At 43.0% G+C, this 25,208-nt stretch overlaps 1 protein-coding gene across 2 annotated transcripts in view; it reads left to right on the forward strand.

The window, feature by feature from the left end:
* Nucleotides 1–4,584: 4,584 nt before the first annotated feature.
* The window catches only part of ARHGAP6 (Rho GTPase activating protein 6), a 541,668-nt gene continuing 521,044 nt past the window's right edge, over nucleotides 4,585–25,208 (forward strand). Inside the window, exon 1 of one of the 2 annotated variants that reach the window (XM_061407887.1) lies at nucleotides 4,585–6,370. In XM_061407887.1, the coding sequence (XP_061263871.1) occupies nucleotides 5,792–6,370 (579 nt within the window). In that variant the 5' untranslated portion in view covers nucleotides 4,585–5,791. The remainder of the gene's footprint in view (nucleotides 6,371–25,208) is intronic. The other variant, XM_061407886.1, reaches the window with a different exon arrangement.

A 25,208-nucleotide genomic window follows, 5' to 3' on the forward strand; every position in this document is an offset into this window, starting at 1 on the left:
TCTAAAACTTGGAGAGGGAGGTGAAAATCCCAGCTAGACTCTTCACTGGGTTGACTGAGTCTTTTTCTAAGAGTTTTAAACAAAGGTTTCATTAGCAAATTAGAAAGGTTTGAGTAGATCCTTTGAGTGTAAGACCAGGTGAACTCACATGAGGGATGGTCCTTCAGTATAGCTTGATTCATCAAGTAATTCAAAAATATTGATTTTGTATAGATGATAGTACACTCCCATCACTCTGCTTGTTCTCTCCAGGATGCTCTATGCTAGGCACGCTGCATACATTAGGTCCTTTACTCTTACTCAGCCTTTTGAAGTGAACATGATTTTGTAGACTGGGAAGTGAGGATGAAAGTTGTAAAGTGATGTGCTCAAGGTCACACAGCTAGATAACAAATCAACAAATTGAAATGCATCCAGAAATGGTCCCAAAGCACTTCCAAATCGAACAGCTTCTTAATCTGCAATTCTAGTCCTACAAGAGTTAGTAGTTGATGTTAGATCACATGGATCTGAGTACTAGCTCTGCCACTTAACTAGGGAGTTAGAAGCTTTTAGATCTTGTTTCCTTCATCTGTAGAACTGGGGGTTAACTATTATAGCTGTGGGTGTGTGTATCTATTGATCTGGATAGTACATGCATAATTTCACCCAAGTGCCTGCCACATAGGAATTTCCAACAACTATTATTTGTTCTTATATTGTTATAATAACAATTGATTAAAGGGTTAGGAGCAAGATGAGTAGATAATCTTGAATATAACACTAAATTTAAGTTACCAGATAATATGGACATGTTTGGTGCTTTGTGCTTTTTCCCTTTAGTGTTTGCATGAATATTTTTTCTGGATATCTCTTTTGGTATTATAATATTAAATTGTCCTTTAAGGTAGAGAGTCAAACTTATATCTTAGTCTTTTCACCACACAGTACCAGTTAGGACTCAATCTCTCAAATACTGTTTTATCCTGTAAATCATTATATTCACTATCTAGAGAATAACTATGACACCATTTCCATCTTTTGAAAATGATCATTGTTCCTCAGTGCTGGGTTGGTATTTAACAAAGTGAGTTTTTGCTGATATTACCCATATAAGATTATCCTGCAAATCGAGATTTATTTCCACTGACATCCATCATTTGTAGTTTAAGTTCTTGGATATTATATTCATTCAGGGAAATTCTAGAATATGAATTTTAAGAAACCACTCTTGCTTCAGCTGCAAAAAAAGAAAAAAATTCTAGCTTAAAATCAAGAAGAATTTTAGGCATGGGGTAGTATGACTATTTAATTAGAATTCTTAAGGTCTGTAAAAGTTCTTCACCTGTTCTCATATATTCCATGTCATACAGATTAAAATCATGTCCTCCTTTTCATATTTCAGGAGCTTGGAGTTAGAACCTTTGACTTCTATGGGATAGTCAGATACTGTATACTGTTTACCCTAGGTACCACTAAGAATGTAGAAATGATATCAGAGGAATCACAGTCAGTTTGAGAGGCACAGGCAGGATGAAACAAAAATCAGTGATGCTGCTTAAGACTTATTGGAAGCCAATCAGATAGAAGTCTGAAATATTATATGGCAGTAAATCAGGAAGTTCAATGTGATTTGGGACTATATAAGCAGTGGGATTATATAACAAACAAGGGTAAAATAGGATGCCCTAACCTGGAATATTGGATCTCAGGACGGAAAAGAAATAAGCAACTGGAGGGTGTCCAGAGGAGATCATCTACAATGATGGTTTTAAAGCAAAATATGAACTTTATAGTGTAGCCAAACCACAAAGTCAGACCCAAGGGTCATGATAGAAATCTACAGATAGCTTGAGGGTCTAGACACCAAGGGGAAAGAGGAATCTTGGCTGGAGATAAGAAAAATTTCAAGGGATGAAGTTAAGAAAAGGGAAATCTAGGTTTAACAGAATATATTCCTTGGTAATAAGATGTATGTTTGTAGAACAGTGTCTCAAGGGAATAGAAAGACCACTGATGCATTTTCAAGGATCCCTGATAAGAGGATAGCTTGACATCAGACCAAGGTCTCTAGAACTTTCGTTAGAATATTCTTGTGCCATGACCAGATGGAATAGATATATTTTTTATCATGAATTTCTAGGATAATTATAACATGATAGTGAACACACTGTTCTGCCCTTTAATAAAAGGTATCCTAAGACTTTGATTAACTTCAACTCTGAGGGAAAAAACAAAACCTAAAACAAATACAGACACTACTTTTCAACATTAAATGCCCTAATAAATGAGCAAAGTTTCAGAGACCTGATTTTTAAAGTTGTTGTTCAGTCGCTCAGTTGTGTCTCATTCTTTGTGACCCCATGGACTGCAGCATGCAAGGCTTGTATTCAAAACTATTTCTTTCTAGACTTTCAGTTATATTGCTTCTGAAGCAGGCTAATGAATTGTAAGAAAGATTCTGGGGATCAACGTAACAAAACCAGTCATTTTTTAAATTGGTAAATGAAACCCAGATCTTCCTTAATCAAGCCTGGCATAAAATGGCAGTCAATCAGAAAGGCCAATGTGAATTGGGTCTGTATAAGCAAAAGGGATTATATAACAACAGTAAAATAGGATGCCTTAACTGAGCATGAATGAAAAAGCCATGCACCACAATGACTGCAAAATAAGACTAATAGCAGTCAAATTGGAAATCTCAATACTTAAAAAAAATCATTTAAAAAACCCAAACAATCTTATAAAATCTTTCTTTCCAAAAGTGCCATTACATTTTCCCCATGTGTTTTAAAAGCACATATACTTACACCAGGTTTTTAAAAGGGAGCCAGGGCTTAATTTTATGGATATTTAAAACAATTCATTCATTGTTTCCTTATGCTGAGGCAAGCTCTAGGTTGATGAAGTCAGGACCTGTAGAAAACAAGATGATGAATGAATTGGATGCATCTGCTCTAAGCCTGAAGTGGCAATAGAAGAGTCCCTCTGCTCATTGGCTCCCCAGCATCCATGACCAAGCCTGTATGACTTTGTGCCTGGCCAGTATTCTTATTAGCCCTACATCATTGTGGCAGGGTTGCATTTTCAACCCCATGGTCATCTTTTGTGGTTAGACAAATATTTAACATATATGAATTATAAATACATTTGCCCAACCACCGGAATTGTAAGTAATCCTGTGAAGTGTGGTTTTGCTAACCATATACTCCAAATGCCAAAATCCAACAAAGCATAAGCAGTTCCATGCATGGGTATCCAAATGGCAGAGACATTGTTTTCTTTGATAGTGACAAGTTACATGATATTGTGAACTAAGGAAAGGTTAGGCAAGACCCTCCGTCTTTTCCGTCTTCTGGGATTTGTTTGAGAAGGGAAGAAAGCAAATGACAACAATCCCCTACATGTAATTTGATGTGTGCAATCAGGCAGGAAAGTCAGCAATTTTAAAGGCTATGGATCTCCACAGCACACCTAATCAACAGCCACTGGAAAGTATGCTTATGTTTCAGGGTGAGAAGAGCTGGGCGGCAGGGAGGGTGATAGGAAATTAGTTTCTCACTTTGTCTTGTGGTGGCAGATGGATCATAATGCTACAGGAGGGAACTCCCTGAGCGCAGTGGGTCCCGATGCATTTACAAAAGTGGGTACATCAGAGATCCTGGGGTCCAAATGAAGCCCTTTGTGGAAGTGTTGAATTCTTCTGTTAATTAGATTTCATGAGGTGACCCTTACTAGACAGTCAAATACCTAGGACTGTTTAACACACTTTTTAAGATGAGAAAGACATTAAATTTTCCCCTGAAAATTTTATTGGGTATAAAACAAGCTTTCCAAAATCCATGTCAGACAATTCTGATATGATGCACAACAGAAGGCAAATGTTTGTGTCAAACACTTGCATTTATAAGTTCATAGTAAACTTCTGTTCTTTAATAAAAGTAACGGTAAGGGAAAGCCACCTTCCTATTTGCCTAAAATCCTCTTCATCCAGAAGGGGTAAAAGAGGGCACAAGAACACAGTTAAAGTACTCAGGCATTTCCAACGTTTTCTCTGTTCCCCTGCTGAGATGGTTGTGAGATGCGTTACAAAACATAAACGTTAGGTCAGAAACGTAGAAGCCTCGTAGAAGCAGGCGAGACTTTGAACTTTATATTCTAAGGTGCTCCCAGACTTGTTTTCAACAGGGAACATGGACATCGCCAGCGTTTTCCAGCTTCCCAGGAATGTGGCCACAGTGCTCTGCACCCAGAGGCGTCCCACAACCGAACTCTCCAAGACTGCTCGCTTTGTAAGCGCCAATCCCCGCAGCCTGTGGGCTGAAGCTGCGCGGGGCGCCTGCCGCCTGCTCGGCCCCACTAACCCCTCCTCCTCGAGTACAGTTACTGCGCGACCCTTACACGGCGAGGACCCCTCGCCACCCCCCACTTTTCTTAGTAGGTCCCCATCTCCAGCCCATTCATCGGCAGCCACTGCATTTGAACTGAATCTCTATCCTTCCTTTTTAAAAACAAAAACAGCAGTTGGGGGGTGGGGGGGTGGGGGGAAGGAAGGCAGGAGATTTAACTCCAACTTCAGAGCGCCGTCTTGGGCTGCCCATCTGACACCAGTGGGTGGGGTGCAATCTGACACTTCCTTTCCTTTCCAGAAACGTGAGTGGAGCTGGCGCCCCCTTCGATCTGGGGGAGGGGAGACCGGGGAGAAGGTCCGCACTTCCGTCCTCAGGGTTTTCTCCCCAGGAGACCCGGTATCAGTGGTGAGCGGCGCTCGCTGTGCGCCGCTCCCAGGTTTGGCGCCTGGAAAACTCCACGTTTTGCTTTCTCCTACTTCTGGCTCCGCCCCAGCTCCAGACCTGGCGTCTCTCCCACCCTACCCGTCCGGGCCGCCCCCTTCGCGCTGCCTCTAGCGCGAGCGTGTGGGGACATCCCCGCGCCAGCCCTGGGCCCAAAGCTGGGTTGAGAATATTAAGAGTCCCTCTCCAGCGGGTCATGGACAGCCGGCCCTGGGGTTCTTCCCTTAGCTCCCTGGGCGCAGCCAGGAATTCTCTCCCACCGTAGCCGCTCAGCCGTTGGAAGGCCCTGGGCGCTGCGCGCTCCGTGTCCTCACTTTGTAGCGAGAAACTAGCACCTCGGGGGAGCCTGGAGCTTGGAGACACTCTTGCGCCTAGCCAGTCAGAGGAGTGGGCGCAGCAGCCAAGTGGCGGCGAGACGCGTAGCTTCAGGGGCCCGGATACGGCGACGGTGCCCTGGGGCGCAGATCGGGTGCCCAGCTCCAGCGCGGGAGGAAGTCCCTCTCACGGAGAGCGGAGAGCGAGGGACGCGCCCTGGGCGCACGCCCAGGAGGCCTCCTCCTCAGCCCTCGGGACCGTCCTTAGGGCGCGAGGAGGAGCTTGCTGGAGACTTCGAGGCTGTCCAGAGCCAGAGAGCCCGAGCGCGGCGTCTCCTGCCTCAGCTGGGAAGGGGGAGTGGCGCTGGCCGCCGCAGCTGGGAACCCAGCGAGCGCCTGACCTTCCTCTTCTTCCTTACCCTCTTCAGGACTTAGGCTCTGCGGGAAGGTTCTCGCCACCGAAGGAGTCCTCCCTCCCCACCCCTTTTCCTAGAAGGCTGGTGATGGATCTCCTGCTTCTGCCCCCACCGGGGCACTTGGAGCGCGCTGGTGGCGCGTGAGCCGGGAACTGCCCTCTACCGCCCTCGGCGATCCTGGGGCCGACGCCGCCTGGCAGCCTCTCCTGAGCCCCCTTGCTTCCTGGCCCCAAATCGCTAGCAGTTCCGAGAGCTGGAAGAGGGTGGCCCTCAGGCACAGCCCGCCGAGATGTCCGCGCAGAGCCTGCTCCACAGTGTCTTCTCCTGCTCCTCGCCGGCCTCGGGCAGCGCGGCTTCTGCCAAGGGCTTCTCCAAGAGGAAGCTGCGCCAGACCCGCAGCCTGGACCCTGCTCTGATCGGCGGCTACGGGGGCGAGGCGGGCGCAGAGGGCGGCTCGCGGGGGACCAGCGGGGGCCGCCTCTGCTCTCCGCTGTCCCTGGCCGAGGGTCTTAGCCCTCGCTCGGCGTTCTCTCCCCGGGGCCCACCTTCTCGGGCCAACCGCCTCCCGCCCCCTAGACCCCTCTGCTCATCCTTCTCCACACCCAGCACCCCGCAGGAGAAGTCGCCGTCTGGCAGCTTCCACTTTGACTATGAGGTCCCCCTGGGTCGCGGCGGACTCAAGAAGAGCATGGTGTGGGACCTGCCTTCGGTCCTAGCCGGGCCGGGCAGTGGTCGGAGCGCCATCCTCTGCTCTTCCGGGGGAGGCCCCAACGGCATCTTCGCTTCTCCCAGGAGGTGGCTCCAGCAGAGAAAGTTCCAGTCCCCACCCGACAGCCACGGCCAACCCTATGTCGTGTGGAAGTCCGAGGTAGGGTCCGGTGCCGCGTGTCCTCGTGGCCCAAGGCTGGCCACCTGGGCAGTTCTTTAATTACTTCTCGTTTACACAGCCAGAGCTCCTCTGAGGGGCTTTCTTGGTGTGGCTGTTCCTCTGTGGCTGATGAAATGGTGTCTGGAAATGGGACGTCCCTAGTGGCCACCCGCATGTGTCTTGTTAGGACTCCTTGGCTCCGCTCGGAGCAGTGGTACGAGCTGAGGAAGAGATGCTTTCTGTGCGGCAGGTGATTTCAAAGGGTCACTTATCCCTTCACCCAATATTGATATTTTTTAGAACTCCAAATGGTCTAGTTCTAAGCTGTTTGTCAGGATTGGAGGAAATCATATTTTGAAATATTTCTGCCATGTGGTTATTTTACAGAGAATTTGGGAACATTATTCTTGAGGGTGGTGTCGGTATGTGTGTGTAGGTCTGTGTGTTTAGGAATGTAGCTACTACTAGAATTCTCTAGTTTTTATCTTTTATTCTCCCTAAAGGTTTAATATCAGAGATCTATGGTATTAAGTACTAGTTTAATCCTGGAGAAAAAAAAATCTCTGCTTAAGGCTATCAAAGATTATGGAAATATGCCTCAGTTCCACTAAGGGCAACTTGTAGTTATTTCACTAGCTACATGACTCAAGAATCATGAGCAAAAAAAGGGACTCAGAGGGAGCTATTGGTACCTTTAAAAATGTTTGCTGGTTAAAAAGAATGGAGAACAGAAGTAATAGGAAACTGTGGCTGATGTGTACTTGGAAAGCTGCATGCGTTTAGAGAGTAAATACTAGTTGTTTTAAAAATGAACAACTCTTGTTCAGTTCACAAACTCTATAGATTTGCCTTGGGTCTGTTTCCATAAGGGGAGATTTCATCCATTGTAATTAAATATTTTAAAGTACAGTTAGAATTACAGAAATGGAGTGTAACACCATGTAACTGCTGGAGATTTAGACCAAAGGAAGAAAACACAACCAAGAAAAACAGTTGGAAAGTAGTGTCCAACAGCATACCTTGCTCTCTTAACATGAGACAACTAACTGTGAAATTTTGGCTTTTATCAGACCTCTTTAGAAAAATCAATATTTAGCAGAAATATTTGCATCACGTGTTAGTGAAATATTAGTTACTGTGTCAAAAATAACTGCTAGTGTTGGGTGGGGAGCATGGATTACAAATACTAACAAACATTGTTGACTGTCCTGCCCATTTTCTTGAGGAAGGTAGACAGTAGAGAGAAAAGTCAAATAGGAGAGGGAGAGGTTCTCTTCAAACCAGAGAACTCAGCATTAGAAAGAGGGTCAAGGATCTAAATGCTGAATTTCTGTTGGTCTTTAGAGGACCCTGGATTCCTACTCTATATCAGAAGCACACATTAGCAGATTAGCCTGTAGGAGTTGAAAGAGAAAGAAATGCAAAAAGCAAGCCAAGTTCTTGGATTGGATAGTCACGGACATTCACGTTTAAACCAATTGCATCATTAAGAATGTCTCTGCTTTTCTTTGCAACTGTATGTACTTGGAATATAGTATGCAGATGCTGTTTGTCACTATTATGATCAAAAGGCAATCTACTGTGGATGATCACAACTGGTTAGAAATTTTCTTCTTATCCATTAAAATCTCATCATCAATGGACAAGTATCTGAACTTTGGCAATACTGGGTGGCTTAAAACTGTGCTATGCAGTGTACAGGCAGTCTGCAGGCTCACCTACCATGACTTTCACCTCTTTTGTAGTGGTTAAAACTAAGTACATAGCCATCTAACAAAAGAACAAAATTTTTTTCATAAAATGTTCTTGTGTGTGTGTGTGTGTATGTAATCCCTTTAGTCTTGAAGCAAACATGGAATGATTGGTTAGAATCCTGGCATGAAAGTCCAAGGCTGATTTCGTTTGAGTCCCAGATATCCTAACTTAACCCCAGGGTCTGGAACTTAATGGCCTGGATTACCTTTCAAAGGTTTAACACCCTGGAACCCTCTCAGAAACCAAGGAAGTTCATCCTATTGAGCACTGCTTGTCCTTCTCACTTGTAAGCAAGCTGAGTCCTTTATCCTAAAAGAGAATTTTTACTAATGATGTCAAAAGTGCAGCATATGAGCACCTTCTTATGCTTCTCCTGGTCGCTCTGGCTTGGGGTTTCTCTGCCTCTGCACTATTAACAGTCGTGGCTGAGTGACTCTTCGCTCTGGACACTGTCCTGTGCATTGTAGGATGTTCAGCAGCATCCTGGGCCTCTACCCACTAGATGTCAATAGCACCCCTCCCCACCAGTATGACAGTGAAAAATGTCTGCAGACACTGCTGAATGTCTTACGGGGGTCAAAATTGCCCCAGTTGAGAACGCCAACACCAGTGAGTTGAATGTAGCCCCGTAGGATGGCCATCTTGACTGCCCACAGAAGTGCTTTCAGCTGGCAGAAAGTTTCCTTTTGGGGTCTTCTTCTGATTCCAAAACCATGTAGATCCCTCTTGAGTCTTGCCTGCAGATTCCATGGGTCTCTTATAGTTTATTCAACTTTCAGTTTCTCTTCCATTGAATCCATGGGCAAACATGGGAATTCACCTTCATTCAGATGTAGCCAGTAATGGATCACATCCATCTCTATTTAGTTCTTTGAACAGATTCTCTGGTTTTAAACTAAATTTTTCAAACAATGGCTCCTGCTCCCAAGACTCTCCTAAATGCCTGTAGCTCTATGCCTTCTGCTCATTCAGAGCTCACAAATGGCAATTTTATGGCTTAAAACGAGGAGGTGTTAGACAAAGTCAGCTACAACTCAGTATTTCCTTACTATGTGTTTTAGGATTGCTCTAACAAAATCTGAATCATGGACATGCTGGGTAGAATATCTATTAAGTAGAAAAAGGGAGAAGAGACAGGGATAAATGGTACATGGTGATACAGTTGGTGCACACTTCTCAGCTTTGTTCTTAGCAGCCAGGTTCTGTCCTTTACTCTGATCATAAACAAGAGAGTAAGGTCTCATTCTAACCCTGGGGTTCTAATTATTCTGGATCAGAGCTGAGCTGACATAGAGTTCGCCAGCCTCTATCCATGAATTCTTTTTTCTTCATTCACACCACAAGAACTTCTTGAGCACAAGCATTTCTCTATGTACCTGGAATGAAGAGAGGCTAAATTATGGTGTCACCCATTAAAGAGCTCACAGTCTAAGGAGGAGCGTGGATGACTCAACCAATAGCTGCAGTGCAGAAGGGTCAGCACAGTGAGGGACTGGGGAATGTGATTCACAGTGCTTTGGGGAGGTTTAGAAAACTTCACTGTGCAGAAAACACTTGAACTTGTTCTTCAAGGGTGATTGCCACTTATCAGAAGAAGAAGGGAAGTGATTCCTTGATAAAACAGAAAGGAATGGACCTGGAAAGGCACAGGGGTGTTGGTGATGTGAGTTTCCAACAAAGAGGACTTAGAAGAGCTTAAGTGCAATAGTTTGTTTGGAGGAGGAGGTTAAGATATCTGAAATTTAATATATGTAGCAACCACATGGTTTTTAGTATAACAACCCAATGAAACCAGAAGTGAGACACATACTTGGAGGCATGCTGTGCTGCTTAGTCGCTCAGTCGTGTCTGACTATTTGTGATCTGGTGGACTGTAGCCCACCAGGCACCTCTGTCCATGGAGATTCTTCAGGTAGGAATACTGGAGTGGGTTGCCATGCCCTCCTCCAGGGCATAATAACTATCTATGGGCTTGGATAAAAATGGCAGAAAGGCCAAAGCACATTGCCCATCTTCCAGGACACCCTTTGGGATCAAATCTGCAGGGAAGTGAAGGGATGTTTTTGAAGTTAGAAGTTTGGTGTGCCTGGAGCATAGGCTATATCTCACTGTATGTTGGACACTAGCATTCAATAGGTTGGGTAGGAGTTTGGACTCTGCGTTTCAAAGAACAGTAGTTCTCAACCTGGAGGCAACTTTGTTCCCAGGGGACATTTAGCAATGTCTGAAGACAGAATTGATGCTTTTGAACTGTGATGTTGGAGAAGACTCTTGAGAGTCCCTTGGACTGCAAAGAGAGCCAACCAGTCCATCCTAAAGGAGATCAGTCCTGGGTGTTCTTTGGAAGGAATGATGCTAAAGCTGAAACTCCAGTACTTTGACCACCTCATGCGAAGAGTTGACTCATTGGAAAAGACTCTGATGCTGGGAGGGATTGGGAGCAGGAGGAGAAGGGGACGACAGAGGATGAGATGGCTGGATGGCATCACTGACTTGATGGACATGAGTTTGGGTGAACTCCGGAAGTTGGTGATGGACAGGGAGGCCTGGCGTGCTGCAATTCATGGGGTCGCAAAGAGTCAGACACGACTGAGTGACTGAACTGAACTGAACTGAAGACAGTTTTGGTTGTCATAACTGGGGGTGGTGATGTGTTAACTTCATTTTGTGGCCATAATAAATTATCCCAAATGTATGGGTTAGAGCAATACAAATTTCTTATCTTATACTTGTACAGGTCAAAAGTCTGAAATAGGTCCCCTTCGACTAAAGTCAAGATGTTGGCAGGGCCACGTTCCTTCTGAAGGCTCTAGGATCCTTTTGCTTTACTTTTCCAGTGTCCCCATTCCCCCATCTTTAATGCCAGCTGTGTTCTAGTTTTTTCTTCCTCAGACACTCTTAAGGATGCTTGCGATTACATAGGGCTCACCTGGATAATCCAAGGTAATCTCATTGCTTTAAGGTCAGTTGATTAGTAACCTTTAATTCTATCTGCAGCCTTAATTCCCACTTGCCATGTACACTAACATATTTACCCGTTCCAGAGAGTAGGACGTAGATATCTTTGGTGGGACATTCTTCTGCCTACTAGGAGGGAAGGTGCTAGTTGCATCTAGCTGGGAAGAATCCAGGGCTGCTGCTAAACACTCTACAGTGCACAGGACACCACCCACAACAGAGAATTATCTCGGTTAACTCAAAGTCAAGAGTGCCCAGGCTGAGAAACCCTGTGGTGGAGAATGGGGTAATTGGTAATTTTTAAGCATGGGTGTGTCAGATGATTCAATATGTGTTTTAGAGAGATCACTCTAGTGTTTGTGGGGGGCATGCATCAATAGAATGAAACAAGCAGAAGGACAGATACTCACAGGAGATAAGCATGGGGTGACCATGCCAAGCATCCTACAGACAAATGGGAGTTGGCATAGAAACATAGCACTTCCGTATTTCTTACTTTTCCACTTTACCAAATTGTTTTCTTGCACTATTGAGCTACATTGAATATTTTTGTCTCAATAAACCAGTGGTTTTCAACCAGAAGGTAGGTTTGCAGCCTGGACGTATCTGGCAGTTGTTCAGTCATATCTAACTCTTTGCGATCCCATGGACTGCAGCACACTAGGCTTCCCTGGCCTTAAGTATCTCTCAGAGTTTGTTCAAACTCATGTCCATTGAATCCATGATGCCATCCAACCATCTCATCCTTTGTTGTCCCCTTATCCTCCTCCCTCAATCTTTCCCAGCATCGGGGTCTTTTCCAGTGAGTTGGCTCTTCACGTCAGTGGCCAAAGAATTGGAGCTTCAGCTTCAGCATCAGTCCTTCCAATGAATATTCAGGGTTAATTTCCTTTAGGATTAACTGGTTTGATCTCCTTGCAGTCCAAGGGACTCTCAAGACTCTTCTCCAACACCACAGTTCAAAAGCATCAATTCTTTGGCACCCAGCCTTCTTTATGATATATAACTACATGGCAATGCCTGTTGACATTTTTGATTGCCAGTGCTGAGGCTGGGAACGTGTGTTACTAGCATGATGGGTAGAGACCTGGGATGCTGCTAATCATTCTACACTACACAGAAGAGACTGCCGCAACAAATCATTCTCCTGCTCCAGTTTTCAATAGCCCCGAGATTGAGAAACCTTATATAATGTACTACTTTATACAAGAAACGGAATTCTCAGTTTTGCTTTCTGGTACCATTTTCTCTCATGTTTCTGGCTTTACTCTGTCATTTCTTCTTCTTTCCTGGTATATGTCAACCATGGCTTTGAATTGGGAAAAATACCATTTTAAAAGGTAATGAAGATAGGGAAAAAATATGGGGTATCTAAACATACGTGTAAGAAAGAATTGAATTGTAAATATGTAATGACGAAAAGTGGTATTAAAAGTTAAAACATGGGCAGAGAGGAATATTGTGATTAAAAATAGAGGCTCACCCATGCCGAAAGAGGAAGTAATTAGAGTAAGGCAGCTTCAAACAGGAAATTGACAAAGGGCATTTTACAAGGAATTATGTCTGAAATCTGTTGGTCTCTGGATGGGAGGTGTGCGCGAGAAACCCGACGGCCCCCCTTCACACACCCCGGCCCACCACGATTACTCCCACACCCACGTGCAACCCCCACAAGTAGGGAGGGGACATGGGGCATGCACCCTGCCAAAAAGTCAGTTCCTTATGGCAGGTGGTAAGGACAACCACAGACGAGGCAGCACCTGGCCCCCACCAAGAGGGGGGAAACGGGCACGCCTCTCTTACCATCTGGACTGCTCCGCGCCCCCCCCCCCCGCCCCCGACCCCCGCCGCCACTTCCAAGAGAGCCACACACAGGACACACATCCCTTGGACCGCAAGGAGATCCAACCAGTCAATCCTAAAGGAAATCAGTCCTGAATATTCACTGGAAGGACTGATGCTGAAGCTGAAGCTCCAATACTTTGGCCAACTGATGGGAAGAACTGACTCATTGGAAAAGACCCTGATGCTGGGTAAGATTGAAGGCAGGAGCAGAAGGGGACGGCAGAGGATGAGATACTTGAATGGCATCACTGACTCAATGGCATGAGTTTGTGATGTCTGGGAAGCTCTGGGAGTTTGTGATGGACAGAGGAGCCTGGTATGCTACAATCCATGGAGTTGCAAAGAGTTGGATATGACTGAGAGACTGAATTGAACTGAACTGATGTCTTAAATCAGCATAATGCCCTAAGAATTTATAACTTGGGAAAATATTCACTTTTCATGTGCTTTCTCTTGGATTATTTCTCTGCTAGAATTCATTTCATTTCTAAGGCAATTTTTAACTTGAATAGAGGATAATATTAAGACAAGTTCTTCTGAGATTGAACTGAACTTTCCCCGGGATTTTGGAATGTGACGATTGGCAAGAGCATATTTTAGACTCTGAAAGGATCTTAGGTAGTATCTAGTTGCAGCCTCCTTACTTTCCAGTTAAAGACAGGGATTGAAAGAGTTAAGTTCAAACGCAGACAAGTTGAGGGCAGAACCACCCTGAAATCCTCCTTGACTCTCAATACAAACTGCAAAACTTCTGGAAAAAAGTAAGCACTCATGAAAATCTAGAACTCTGGCAACCCTTTTTTTCTAGCCCCATTACTTAATGAAACAATTTACTCAAAGTTGCCCAAATCCCATGGCTTTCTGAGACCTCATTTGGCTGAACTTCTGGGCAGAAGTGACAGCACTGTTCTGCCCATCCCCACTACTCCTCTAGGCCACTGCTCCCCCTCCTCTCCTCCCCACTGCGCACAGAAGAGTCCCAGTCCCCTCCCTGCTGCCTGATTCTCAGTCTGTAATGTCTCTTCCTGCTCTTCTGTTTCTGTGCTTGTCATCCACACATCCTCACAGTCCTGTGTTTTTCCTTCAGATCATTCTGCCTCGATGATCTCATTCACTTTTGTGACTTCAGCCATTATCCCTCTTGGGGACACTCATAGTTCTGTGTGCTTGAGCATCTAACATCTATTCCAGTTTCTTGCAAGACATTGCTCACGGTGCCCACTGGACTCTTCCTGGTCTACATGTCTGAAGTGGAACAAATCAATCCCCTTTTCTCTGAGCACACTTCATTTTCCGTATTCCTTATTCTTGGTTGGTGTCACCATTCTTAGGCCAGTTTAGTTTTACCAGGCCAGAAATGTCTTCAGTTTTCCCCCTCTTTTTTTTCCCCTCCTGTCGTCTCCAATAAGTTATCAAATCCTGTTGTGTTTATTTCTCATTTGCTCCATGCTTGAAAGGATTTGAAGAGGAATGTATCCAAGTTCTTACATCTCTCTCCAGCTGTTCCTTCTCATTGCCGCTGCCTAGTTTGGGTCCTCATTTTCTGTGACCTCCTGCTTGGTCACCCTGCCTTCAGTTTTCCCCTCTTCCCATCTGGCTTATGGGCCTTCTATTCCAAAGAAACAATTGTAATCACATTAACTGCCTGAGTAAAAACCTTTGCTGGGACTCAGTGTGTACAGAATGAAATCCAAACTGCTTAGCCGGTCATTTCAAAGCCTTTTACATTATAATCTTAGCTGACCTCCTCCCCTTTCCCTAGGAATTTTCATCCAACAAAAGCAAACTAGCCACTTAGCCAGGTCATCGTTAAATTGTTTGTCAAGTGCCAGCTGTGCCCTAAACATTGGAAGTTGTGGAATAAACAGGCATGGACCTACAAGGTGCTTACCCCTTTGTGAAAGCAATCATTCCCAATAAATAAATTGCTGCACTTCCTCAGAATGCGATGGCATTATGACAGGAGGACTGTGGTGGACACAATAATGCCCGCCCCCAGGATGTCCATGTCCTAATTCCTAGAACCCATGGATATGTTACCTTATATGGCAAAAGAGACTTTGCAGATGTGATTAAGTTAAGTATCTTGAGATGGGGGAATGATACTGGCTTATCTGGGTGAGTCTAATGTAATCACAAGGATCCTTATAAGAAGGAGACAGGAAGGTCAGAGTTAGAGAAGATATGAGGACAGAATCAGCCAGAGAGAGACAGACAGACAGATGTAGAAAGAGACAGAGACAGACAGACAGACACATATACTGATTTCAAAGATGCTACACTACTGGCTTTGAAAATGGAGAGGGAAGCCATGACCCAAAGAATGCAGCAGCCTCTAGAAGCTGGAAAAGGCAAGGGAACAGATTGTCCTTAGAGTCTACAGAATGACAGTGGCTCTGCCAACATCCTTCTAGCCTGGTGAGACTTCTGATCTCCAGAACTGTAAGAGAATAAATAAGTGTTGTTTTAAGCCATGACGTTTGTGATGATTTGTTACAGCAGCCATAGGAAGCTGATACAAGTACTAAGGAGGTCTGGGATGTCTCACCTGAAACCAGTAGATAAGGAGGCCTTTGCTAAACAAAAAAGAAGGGAAAAGATAGAATGGTATGTAATTAAGAGGGTCATAATATGCTTCAAGAACTTAGATAAATCCAACTGAAAGCACCTAGAGGAGTAGGAAGATGGAGAAGCATGAGTTTGGCTGGGCCTTGAGCTTCATGATACAGCTCAGGATTTTATGATTTAATTTAAAGGTCTCTGCAGGGATTTTTTTTTTTTTTTCTTTCCTCATTCTGCTTTTGATTGCCTGGTCCCATATCTGAGAAAAGTCCATCATACTTTATGACTTAACCAGATGTCACCTCCAAAGAAATACGTTCTGACTATCATACATGTCATGACAAATTCATGATTTACACAAATGTGAGCTCAGCTTTCCATAGCTAGATTGTAATTTTTTTAAGCCTGCATAGGAAACAGTGTTTCATATCAGAATCTATTCAATGACTGAGGGAATCTGTGTTCTGACAGTGATTCTTCAAATCCTGAGACACACCTTTGAGGCATGATGTCTTAGTCTAAATTTTACTGCATCCTCTTTGGGCCATTGCTTATGATAAAGAGACTGAGATTATAACTGCAACTATGTTCCAATGTGGCAAAACTGGAAAGGAATATGTGGAAATGGAATTAGGTACTGTGTTAGCTAGTAAAGAATGAGGTTTTCATTGGCTATTAGGGAAATACACATCAAAACCACAATGATATACTAATTCATATGGCAATATAGTCATATGGCTATAATAAAAGAGATAATATCAAGTGTTGACAAGGATGTGGAGAAATTGAAACTCTCATACACTGCTGGTGAGAATGTAAAATGGTGCACCAGCTTTGAAAATACTTTGGCAGTTTCTCAAAAAGTTAAACATTGACCGTATTACTCAGCAATTCTACCTTTAGATATCTACTCAAGAGAACTGAAAATACATGTACACAAAGATTGTAAGTGAATGTTCATAGCAGCATTGTTCATCATGGCCAAAATGGTGGAAACAATCAAATGTCTATCAACAGATGAATGGCAAACAAAACATGGTGTATTTATGCAATGAGAGATTATTTAGCAATAAGAAGGCCTGGAGTACTAATATTTGCTACAACATAGATAAACCTTGAAAACATTACACTAAGTAAAAAAAGCTAGTTAAAGGACCATATATTGTGTGATTCTATTCATACGAAATGTCTAGATTAGGCAAATCTCTAGAGACAGAGAATAGGTTAATGGTTGCCAGAAGCTGGCAGTAGGGAGTGATGAGAAGTGACTGCTAATGGATACCTGGTTCCTTTTTGGAGGGATGAAAACATTCTGGACCTTGATAGAGGTGATGTTTGCACAGCCTGAGACATATACTACAAACCTTTGAATTGTACACTTTAAAAGGGTAAATTTTATGGTATGCAAACTTTAATATCAATTTAAAAAAGAATACTGTTGATGACTTTTAGAGAAAATATATCAATATTGTTGCTACATCATCTTTTCAGTAAAACAAACGTGAATGAAGAGAGTTATGTAGCAGGCCCAAGCCTAATATGTATTAAATACTGTCCTTGAGGATGCAACGAGGAGGTAGTAACAGCTCTAACAGATTCAATGGAGGAGTCAACAGCCAGCCTGGGATTTTCTGAGACTGGTTACTGTGGAAATTCTGTGTCCTGATTAGTATGCTTTGGAAGCAAGTGCAGAGAAGCTATTAAAAAGATTGTTTTTCAGAATAGGCAGAGACTTTAAAATGTACTTAGAATCTTGAAAAATTGCCTGGCCATATCACACTAGAGCTATTGAATAGCCACAGATTTTTAGGAGCCATTAGAACTAAAAGCAAATTGACAAAATACAACACGTCTTGTGCCGATGGACCCAAGAGGAGAAGGCTGAATTGGAAATGAATTGAGTTGGGTGACCCCATGGATCAAGATAAATAACATGGTTTTCCTTCGGTATACCTGGACACTTGTGGAAACAGGTGAATTAACTACTACTCATAGGAGCTGAAGGGCTTCCCAGGTGGCTCAGTGGTAAAAGAATATACCTGCCAATGTAGAAGATGCAGGAGACGCCACTTTGATCCCTGGGTCAGGAAAATCCTCTATAGGAGGAAATGGCATCCCATTCCAGTATTCTTGCCTGGAGAATCCCATGGACAGAAGAGCCTGGTGGGCTAGTCTGTGGGGTCACAAAGAGTCAGACATGACTGAGCAACTGAGCATGCATGCACAGAAGCTGAGGTGTGAATAAGCATCAGATTAATTCTCAGCTTGCATTGTCAATAATTTCTTTTCTCGGGGGTTGAGAAACAGTTAGGCAAGCTGAGACCCAAAGGTGGATGGGGAATGGGAAAGATAAACCTTAGGTGACAGTAGCCACATTGCCTCTGGGTTTATTCTAACAAGGTTTCTGCTATAGTTAATAATTTGGTTTATGGAAATCCTGAACCAGGCCACCAGGTTTTCTGGCTTTTGAGCAAAGTAGCATTGTGCTCGTAATGGAACTTCCAATTGATTCTTTGCCCACTTATTTCAGTTGTTTGCTTCAGATTGTTGGTGTTGTTTAGTTGCTGAGTCATGTCCTACTCTTTTTGTGACCCCATGGATTGTAGCCCTCCAGGCTCTTCTGTTCATGGGATTTCCTGGATAAGAATACTGGGGTGGGTTGCCATTTCCTTCTCTGGGGGATCTTCCCAACCCAGGGATTAAACCCGCATCTCCTGCATTGGCAGGCAGATTCTTTATCACTGAGCCAGCAGCATAGGTGATGATAATAATAAGTGAAATAACAATTATTAATAGTGTTTGTAGAATGCTCAGCAGCTTTTTTTTTTTTACTATTATTACAACAACTCTGTGGGGTGATAGAGTCAACCTTCGTTTTGCAGATAAGGACACTGAGACTCCAATTAAGAGGCAGCCAGACTTAGTTGGAGAAGAAATGAAGTGAATGGGTTAGAGCTGGACTCTGATCTAGACCACCTGGATTCAAATCTCAGCTGTGCTCTGTGACCTTGAACAAATTACAAAGCATCTTTCTGCCTCAGTTTCATCGTCTGTCAGATGGGGATAATTAAAGTGCCTACCTCAAAGAGTTTTTGTGAGGACCTCATGATCTGATTACTTGGAAAGTGCCCAGCACATAGGAAGTAATAAAAGATGGTTAGTAGAGCAAGGTTACATAAATTGGAGGATGTGTCCAGGTCACACAGCTAGGAAGCAACAAAAGTAGGACTTGAATTAGAGTATTAGTTGAAAATATTTATTCTGCACCTACAGTGTGTTCCAGGAACCTTACTCTTTCCACCAAGGCACTCAAAGAGGGCTTAGGTGATCAAATGAATGAATAGACCTGACTGAGTTGGACAACAGCAAAAGGTAATTGAAAATTTATCTTCAAGTTGTTAAGTAAGGTATACTTTTCATGATAGGCATTGGAGGCTGTCACCCCAGGGATTTGGACTAGTGACTTGGAACACAGGAATTTGCTGGACTTGCATTGTGGATTTGGTGTAACACAAGATATGCCAACAAGCCAGGGGGGAACCTTCATTCCCACACACTAGTCCCAGTAACTTCATTGCATCAGACACTTTTTGGAGAATACTTAGCATGTTGGAAACTGGATAGCTCCCAGTTTAGTCCCGGTTCTCTAGCTGGCAAATGCCATGTACTTTCTCACTTGAAGCCTGGTGTTCTCACTTCCTCATGCTACCACTACCATGTGAGCTCAAGCTGACTATTGTTCATGGCTAATCTCATCAACATCTTCCCAGGGTAACAAGGCAGCATCACTAAGTTGAAACAATACCATCTATACTCAGATGCTTTTTTTGCTCAAAATCTAACTGTAACTCCCATTAACATTTCTAGACTGACTTTGGCATTCTATGAACAAAATAGAATGTTGGGATGGAAGAGCCCTTAAAGGTTTTCTGTCCAGTCGAGACATCCCTGTGATGCTTAAATCCTATCTACAACATCTCCAGTTTATGCCCAGCACTGGCCCTGCCCCAACGGAGACCTTCAGAGTTCTGCCTTTTGATTATCATAGACACGGTTGATTCTTCCTGGAATTGTGTTCAAAACAAGCCTCCCTAGGACTTTGATCATGCTACAAATGAATTCTGCCTCTCCCCTCATACAGATTATCACAAATATTGCATTATTGTTGTCAGTAAGGAAGTATAGGTTCGCTTATGAAAGCATCTGTTTATGAAAGCATCTGTTATGAAAGCTTATGAGAGCTTCTGAGCATCAACACAAAGTTTGGTCATATTTTCTCTTTGACAGAGAAAAATCATGGATATATAAAACCAAAATTGAAGAATTGTTTACATGAAAATTAAATTATTGACCTGAAGGTATCTGTCAAATTACTTAGAGAAATCCAGGATTAGAGCTTTTTGTCTCTAGGTTCTTGCTACTAACCCAGTGAGTCAGGTTTCTTCCTTTGATGATTTATAAGACAACTCAAAGACAGGTACAAGTTTCATATTGTATCACAGAGGGTAGCTCTGGGTCTTTCAGCAAGCCCCCAAAGAGGCATGTTGAATCTGGTTTCTAATGGAAATATATTGTCAAAAAATGGTGTGGTCAGAACGTGTTTGTCAAAACGCCAATAAAATAAACATGAAAGGCGATATGGAAATAGTAAGCAGCCTTGAATGTCATGGAGTGTGATATGAGTCCCAGGCTAACTTCAGAAGCTCAGAGTCATGAACTCAGGAGATATATTGTTGCTCTGCTGCAATGACAACATTTTAATCTTTTAATTTATGATTAAATTGGAAATAAATTGCTTTTGCACTGAGGGTGCCCTTTTGAAGATTAGTAAAAAGTGCTATGCAAATGATCAGATATTTAGGTTCTTGTTCAGGGTTCTTATAACTGAAAAAGGTTATTCAGAGTGACAAGATATTTTTTAGAAAGTGAAATAGTTTATTTCTCTTTGCAATATTATTCAGAGTTTCATTTTTTCCCCAGGGGAGAGGGATGGAAGCTAGATGCAGAAGAATCAATATGTCACGATTGTCTAGTTTGTCTTTCCTCATCTAGAAATATCCCTTTTGTAGGAAATGTTTAAATAATGCTATGTATCTTACTGATCCCATAAGGTATCATTTCTAATTTATATAAAGATATGGAAGATATAACTTATGTAAATGTTCACTGGAATCTAAAATCATTTTAAAAAGTAAAGTTATTTTTTAAAAGTTCAAAGTAAGAAGTTTTACTTTCAGAGTTCAGAGTAAGAAAGTTGAATGGTCAAGAAGAAAATTAACTTAGCATACTTACAAAGATTCCTTTTTAGTTATTAATTAAATGTTTCTATGCAAAATTTTGGGCTTCATTCATAGCTCAGTCAGTAAAGAATCTACCTGCAGTGCAGGAGACCCAGGTTCAATTCCTGGGTGGGGAAGATCCCCTGGAGAAGGAAATAGCAACCCACTCCAGTATTCTTGCCTGGAGAATCCCATGGACAGAGGAGCTTGGCAGGCTATAGACCATGGGGTTGCAAGAGTCAGACATGGCTGAGCAAATAAACCACCACCACCATGCAATATTTTTAGACTTCCCTGGTAACTCAGCTGGTAAAAATCTGCTGGCAATGCAGGAGACCCCAGCTTGATCCCTGGGTTGGGAAGATTCCCTGGAGGAGGGTATGGCAACCCACTCCAGTATTCTTGCCTGGAGAATCCCCATGGACAGAGGAGCCTGGCTGGCTGCAGTCCATGAAGTCACAAGGAGTCGGACACGACTGAGCAACTAAGCACAGCACAGCACATGCAAACTTTTTACAGGGCAGAAAAATTAATTTTTTCCTCTTATTTGGAATGACTTCTGCAGAGTTTTAGACCACAATCTATTAGTGTAATTTTTCTGACTGTATGTCTATTCATACAGCTTTTAAGTTCATGATAACACCTTGCTTTAGAAATAAAAATGATTGGTTGGATGTTGCCATATATAATTGGAACATGGATAAATCATTTTCATAAAAATCAAAACTTTTAAAACTTCATGAAAAAATTGTGGGAAGGGCACAAGTTCTGTGTCTTAGTTTGAGTTCCACCAAAGAAAGGACCTGGGTGAATGTTGTTTCTTTGGGAGGTGATCCCGGGAAGCAGGAATGATGAAGAAAAAATGAAATGCCATTATAAATTTGTGCCATAAAATTCACATCTGTGGACAAAGGAATGACCACGATTCCAGCAGGACCACTGGAAAGCTTGCAGAATGCCTCTCAGAATCATCTACCTGTGTTTCTGTTATCTATTTAGGTATAACAAACAATCCCCCAACTTAGTGGCATGACTCTGTGGGTCAGGAATTAAATGATCACAGCTCAGCTGGGCAGTTCTGCTCCACATGGCATCAGCTGAACTCACTCATTTGGCTGCTTTTAGCTGGTGTCTGGGATGCCTGGAAAGTTCAGGAGGTCTACACTTATATGCCTGGTGCATTGGTGATCCTCCATGTGGCCCCTCTCCCCGAGAGGATAGCTAGGGCTTCCTCACTGCATGGTAATCTCATGGTATTTGGTCAGCATGAGTCACAGGGCCCGCCCAGATTCAAGGGCAAGGGAAGTAGATTCCACCTGTTGATGGGAGAAGCAAAAATCACTTGTGGCCTTCTTGGATCTGTTTCAAGCTAAAATATGGGGAGATGGAGAATGTCTCCACTGGTTTCTTTTCTTTCTTTAAAAAGTCTTTACTGAATTTGTTACAATATTGCTTCTGTTTTACATTTTGACTTTTTGGCTGCAAGGTATGAGGGGACTTAGCTCTCTGACCAGGGATCAAACTCATATCCCTCTGCACTGGAATGCAAAGTCTTAACCACTGGACTGCCAGGAGAGTCATTCCATTGGTTTCTATCCTGAATTGGTTGGACCTTGTAACCTCTTGCACACAACCTAGTGTTCACTAGAGATGGGACAAAGGTCAGTGTGAGCTTGAACAGAACTAACTTCCCAGCACAATCCTAGCCAAATTCAAAAATTTTAGCACAGGCTCATGGGGAGCAGCAAGTAGAATGTCAACCACAATCTTATTTAACTGAAGGACAGTATAATCATAGATTTCGGAGGTGTGTAAACCTGGGGTCAAACCCCAGAGCCACTATTTACAAGGTACAAATTTCAGTTGCTTCACCTTTAAAGGGAATACAACTGTATTCTCTTTGTAGGAGGTTGTGAAATCAATTGGTGAATGCACTTAGGCCCCATGGGCCATGAGGTGTCATACAGCTATGTCTATTGTTAATTACTCCATCTGCTTCATTCCTAAATGCTGTTATAGGCAGTGAACATGGATCTTATAATGCTTTCAGAGGAAAAAAGGCAACAATACTATTTTTGGCTTTTTAAACTCTTAAGAAAATATGCAGTACCCGAGGCAACTATGTTACAGTGCAGTTTTTCCTCTACATATTAGGTTTTAAGATTTGTGTACAGTAATTAAGATTGTATAAAAAAGTGCTGTTTATTTCCTGTCAACTCTCATATACATACACCCATGAGTAAATGGCAAAATAAGTCCTTTCTTATGCAGAGTTGGGACAAAGAAGTTAAGACTATACATCCAATCCTGTAGTAGTTGTTCTTTAGGTAAGAGTTGTTATATTGATTTTGGAGAAGGCAATGGCACCCCACTCCAGTACTCTTGCCTGGAAAATCCCATGGAAGGAGGAGCCTGGAAGGCTGCAGTCCATGGGGTCGCTGAGGGTCAGACATGACTGAATGACTTCACTTTGACTTTTCACTTTCATGCATTGGAGAAGGAAATGGCAACCCACTTCAGTATTCTTGCCTGGAGAATCCCAGGGACGGGGGAGCCTGGTGGGCTGCCGTCTATGGGGTCACACAGAGTCAGACACGACTGAAGTGACTTAGCAATAGCAATAGCAATTATATTGATTTATATGCTGCCCTTAGGGAATTTCCACATAGTCTTTAGTTGGCAGTAGCTGCAGCTGTGATACCCCTTACCCTCAACTGGCTATTAAAGTATCATTGTGCAAAGCTACTTGTTCTTAGAACTTACTCCATTGAGATCCTTCCAATTGACTGGATGTTAATAAAACTATAAGCAAGGTGAAAATACAGCCTTCAGAATGGGAGAAAATAATAGCAAACGAAGCAACTGACAATGAATTATCTCAAAAATATACAAGCAACTCCTGCAGCTCAATTCCAGAAAAATAAATGACCGAATCAAAAAATGGGCCAAAGAACTAAATAGACATTTCTCCAAAGAAGACATGCAGGTGGCTAACAAACACATGAAAAGATGCTCGACATCACTCATTATCAGAAAAATGCAAATCAAAACCACAATGAGGTACCATTTTACACCAGTCAGAATGGCTGCTATCCAAAAGTCTACAAGCAATAAATGCTGGAGAGGGTGTGGAGAAAAGGGCACCCTCTTACACTGTTGGTGGGAATGCAAACTAGTACAGCCACTATGGAGAACAGTGTGGAGGTTCCTTAAAAAACTGGAAATAGAACTGCCATACAACCCAGCAATCCCGCTGCTGGGCATACACACCAAGGAAACCAGAATTGAAAGAGACACATGTACCCCAATGTTCATCACAGCACTGTTTATAATAGCCAGGACATGGAGGCAACCTAGATGTCCATCAGCAGACGACTGGATAAGAAAGCTGTGGTACATATACACAATGGAATATTACTCAGCTATTAAAAAGAATGCATTTGAATCAGTTCTTTTTTTTTTAATTTTATTTTATTTTTAAACTTGAATCAGTTCTAATGAGGTGGATGAAACTGGAGCCTATTATACGGAGTGAAGTAAGCCAGAAAGAAAAACACCAATACAGTATACGAACGCATATATATGGAATTTAGAAAGATGGTAACAATAACCCTGTATGCGAGACAGCAGAAGAGACACAGATGTATAGAACAGTCTTTTGGACTCTGTGGGAAAGGGCGAAGGTGGGATGATTTGGGAGAATGGCATTGAAACATGTATATTATCATATGTGAAAAGAATCGCCAGTCCAGGTCCGATGCATGAGACAGGGTGCTTGGGGCTGGTGCAGTGGGATGACTCAGAGAGATGGGATGGGGAGGGAGGGGGGAGGGGGGTTCAGGATGGGGAACACATGTACACCTATGGCTGATTCTTGTCAATGTATGACAAAACCAATACAATATTGTAATTAGTCTCCAATTAAAATAAATAAATTTATATTAAAAAAACCACAGAGGAACACAAACAAGTATCTTGGGTTAGAACAGGCTTTCTAAAGCTTAGAGGCATGAGGTGGCAAATGAAGAAATTTAATTTTTGTTATCATTAGTTGATAATCGATATCAGCTACTGGAGTATTATCAATCATTCTTACCAATCAACTCATTCACCAAACATTCAGCACATCTCAAGTGTTGAACTCTGGCTTTATCAAAATGATAATTGTTAACAACTAATATTTTTGAATGCTTGCCTTGAGCTCGTTATCCTACTACATGCTTTAAAAAGGCAGTGGCAGTGGGAAGGTGACCACAGTGGTAACCACTCTAGGCCAAGGCCCAGAGTGCTCCCAGGAAGTGGCTTACAGAGACATCAAAGTGATTGGCAGTGGCTCATTTTGGGGTCGTGTACCAGGCATGGCTGGCAGACACCAGGGAACTGGTGGCCATCAGGAAGTTTCTCCAGGACAAGAGGTTCAAGAACTGAGAGCTGCAGAT

This window comes from Bos javanicus, chromosome X, assembly GCF_032452875.1.
Source record: "Bos javanicus breed banteng chromosome X, ARS-OSU_banteng_1.0, whole genome shotgun sequence".
NCBI classification, from domain to species: domain Eukaryota; kingdom Metazoa; phylum Chordata; class Mammalia; order Artiodactyla; family Bovidae; genus Bos; species Bos javanicus.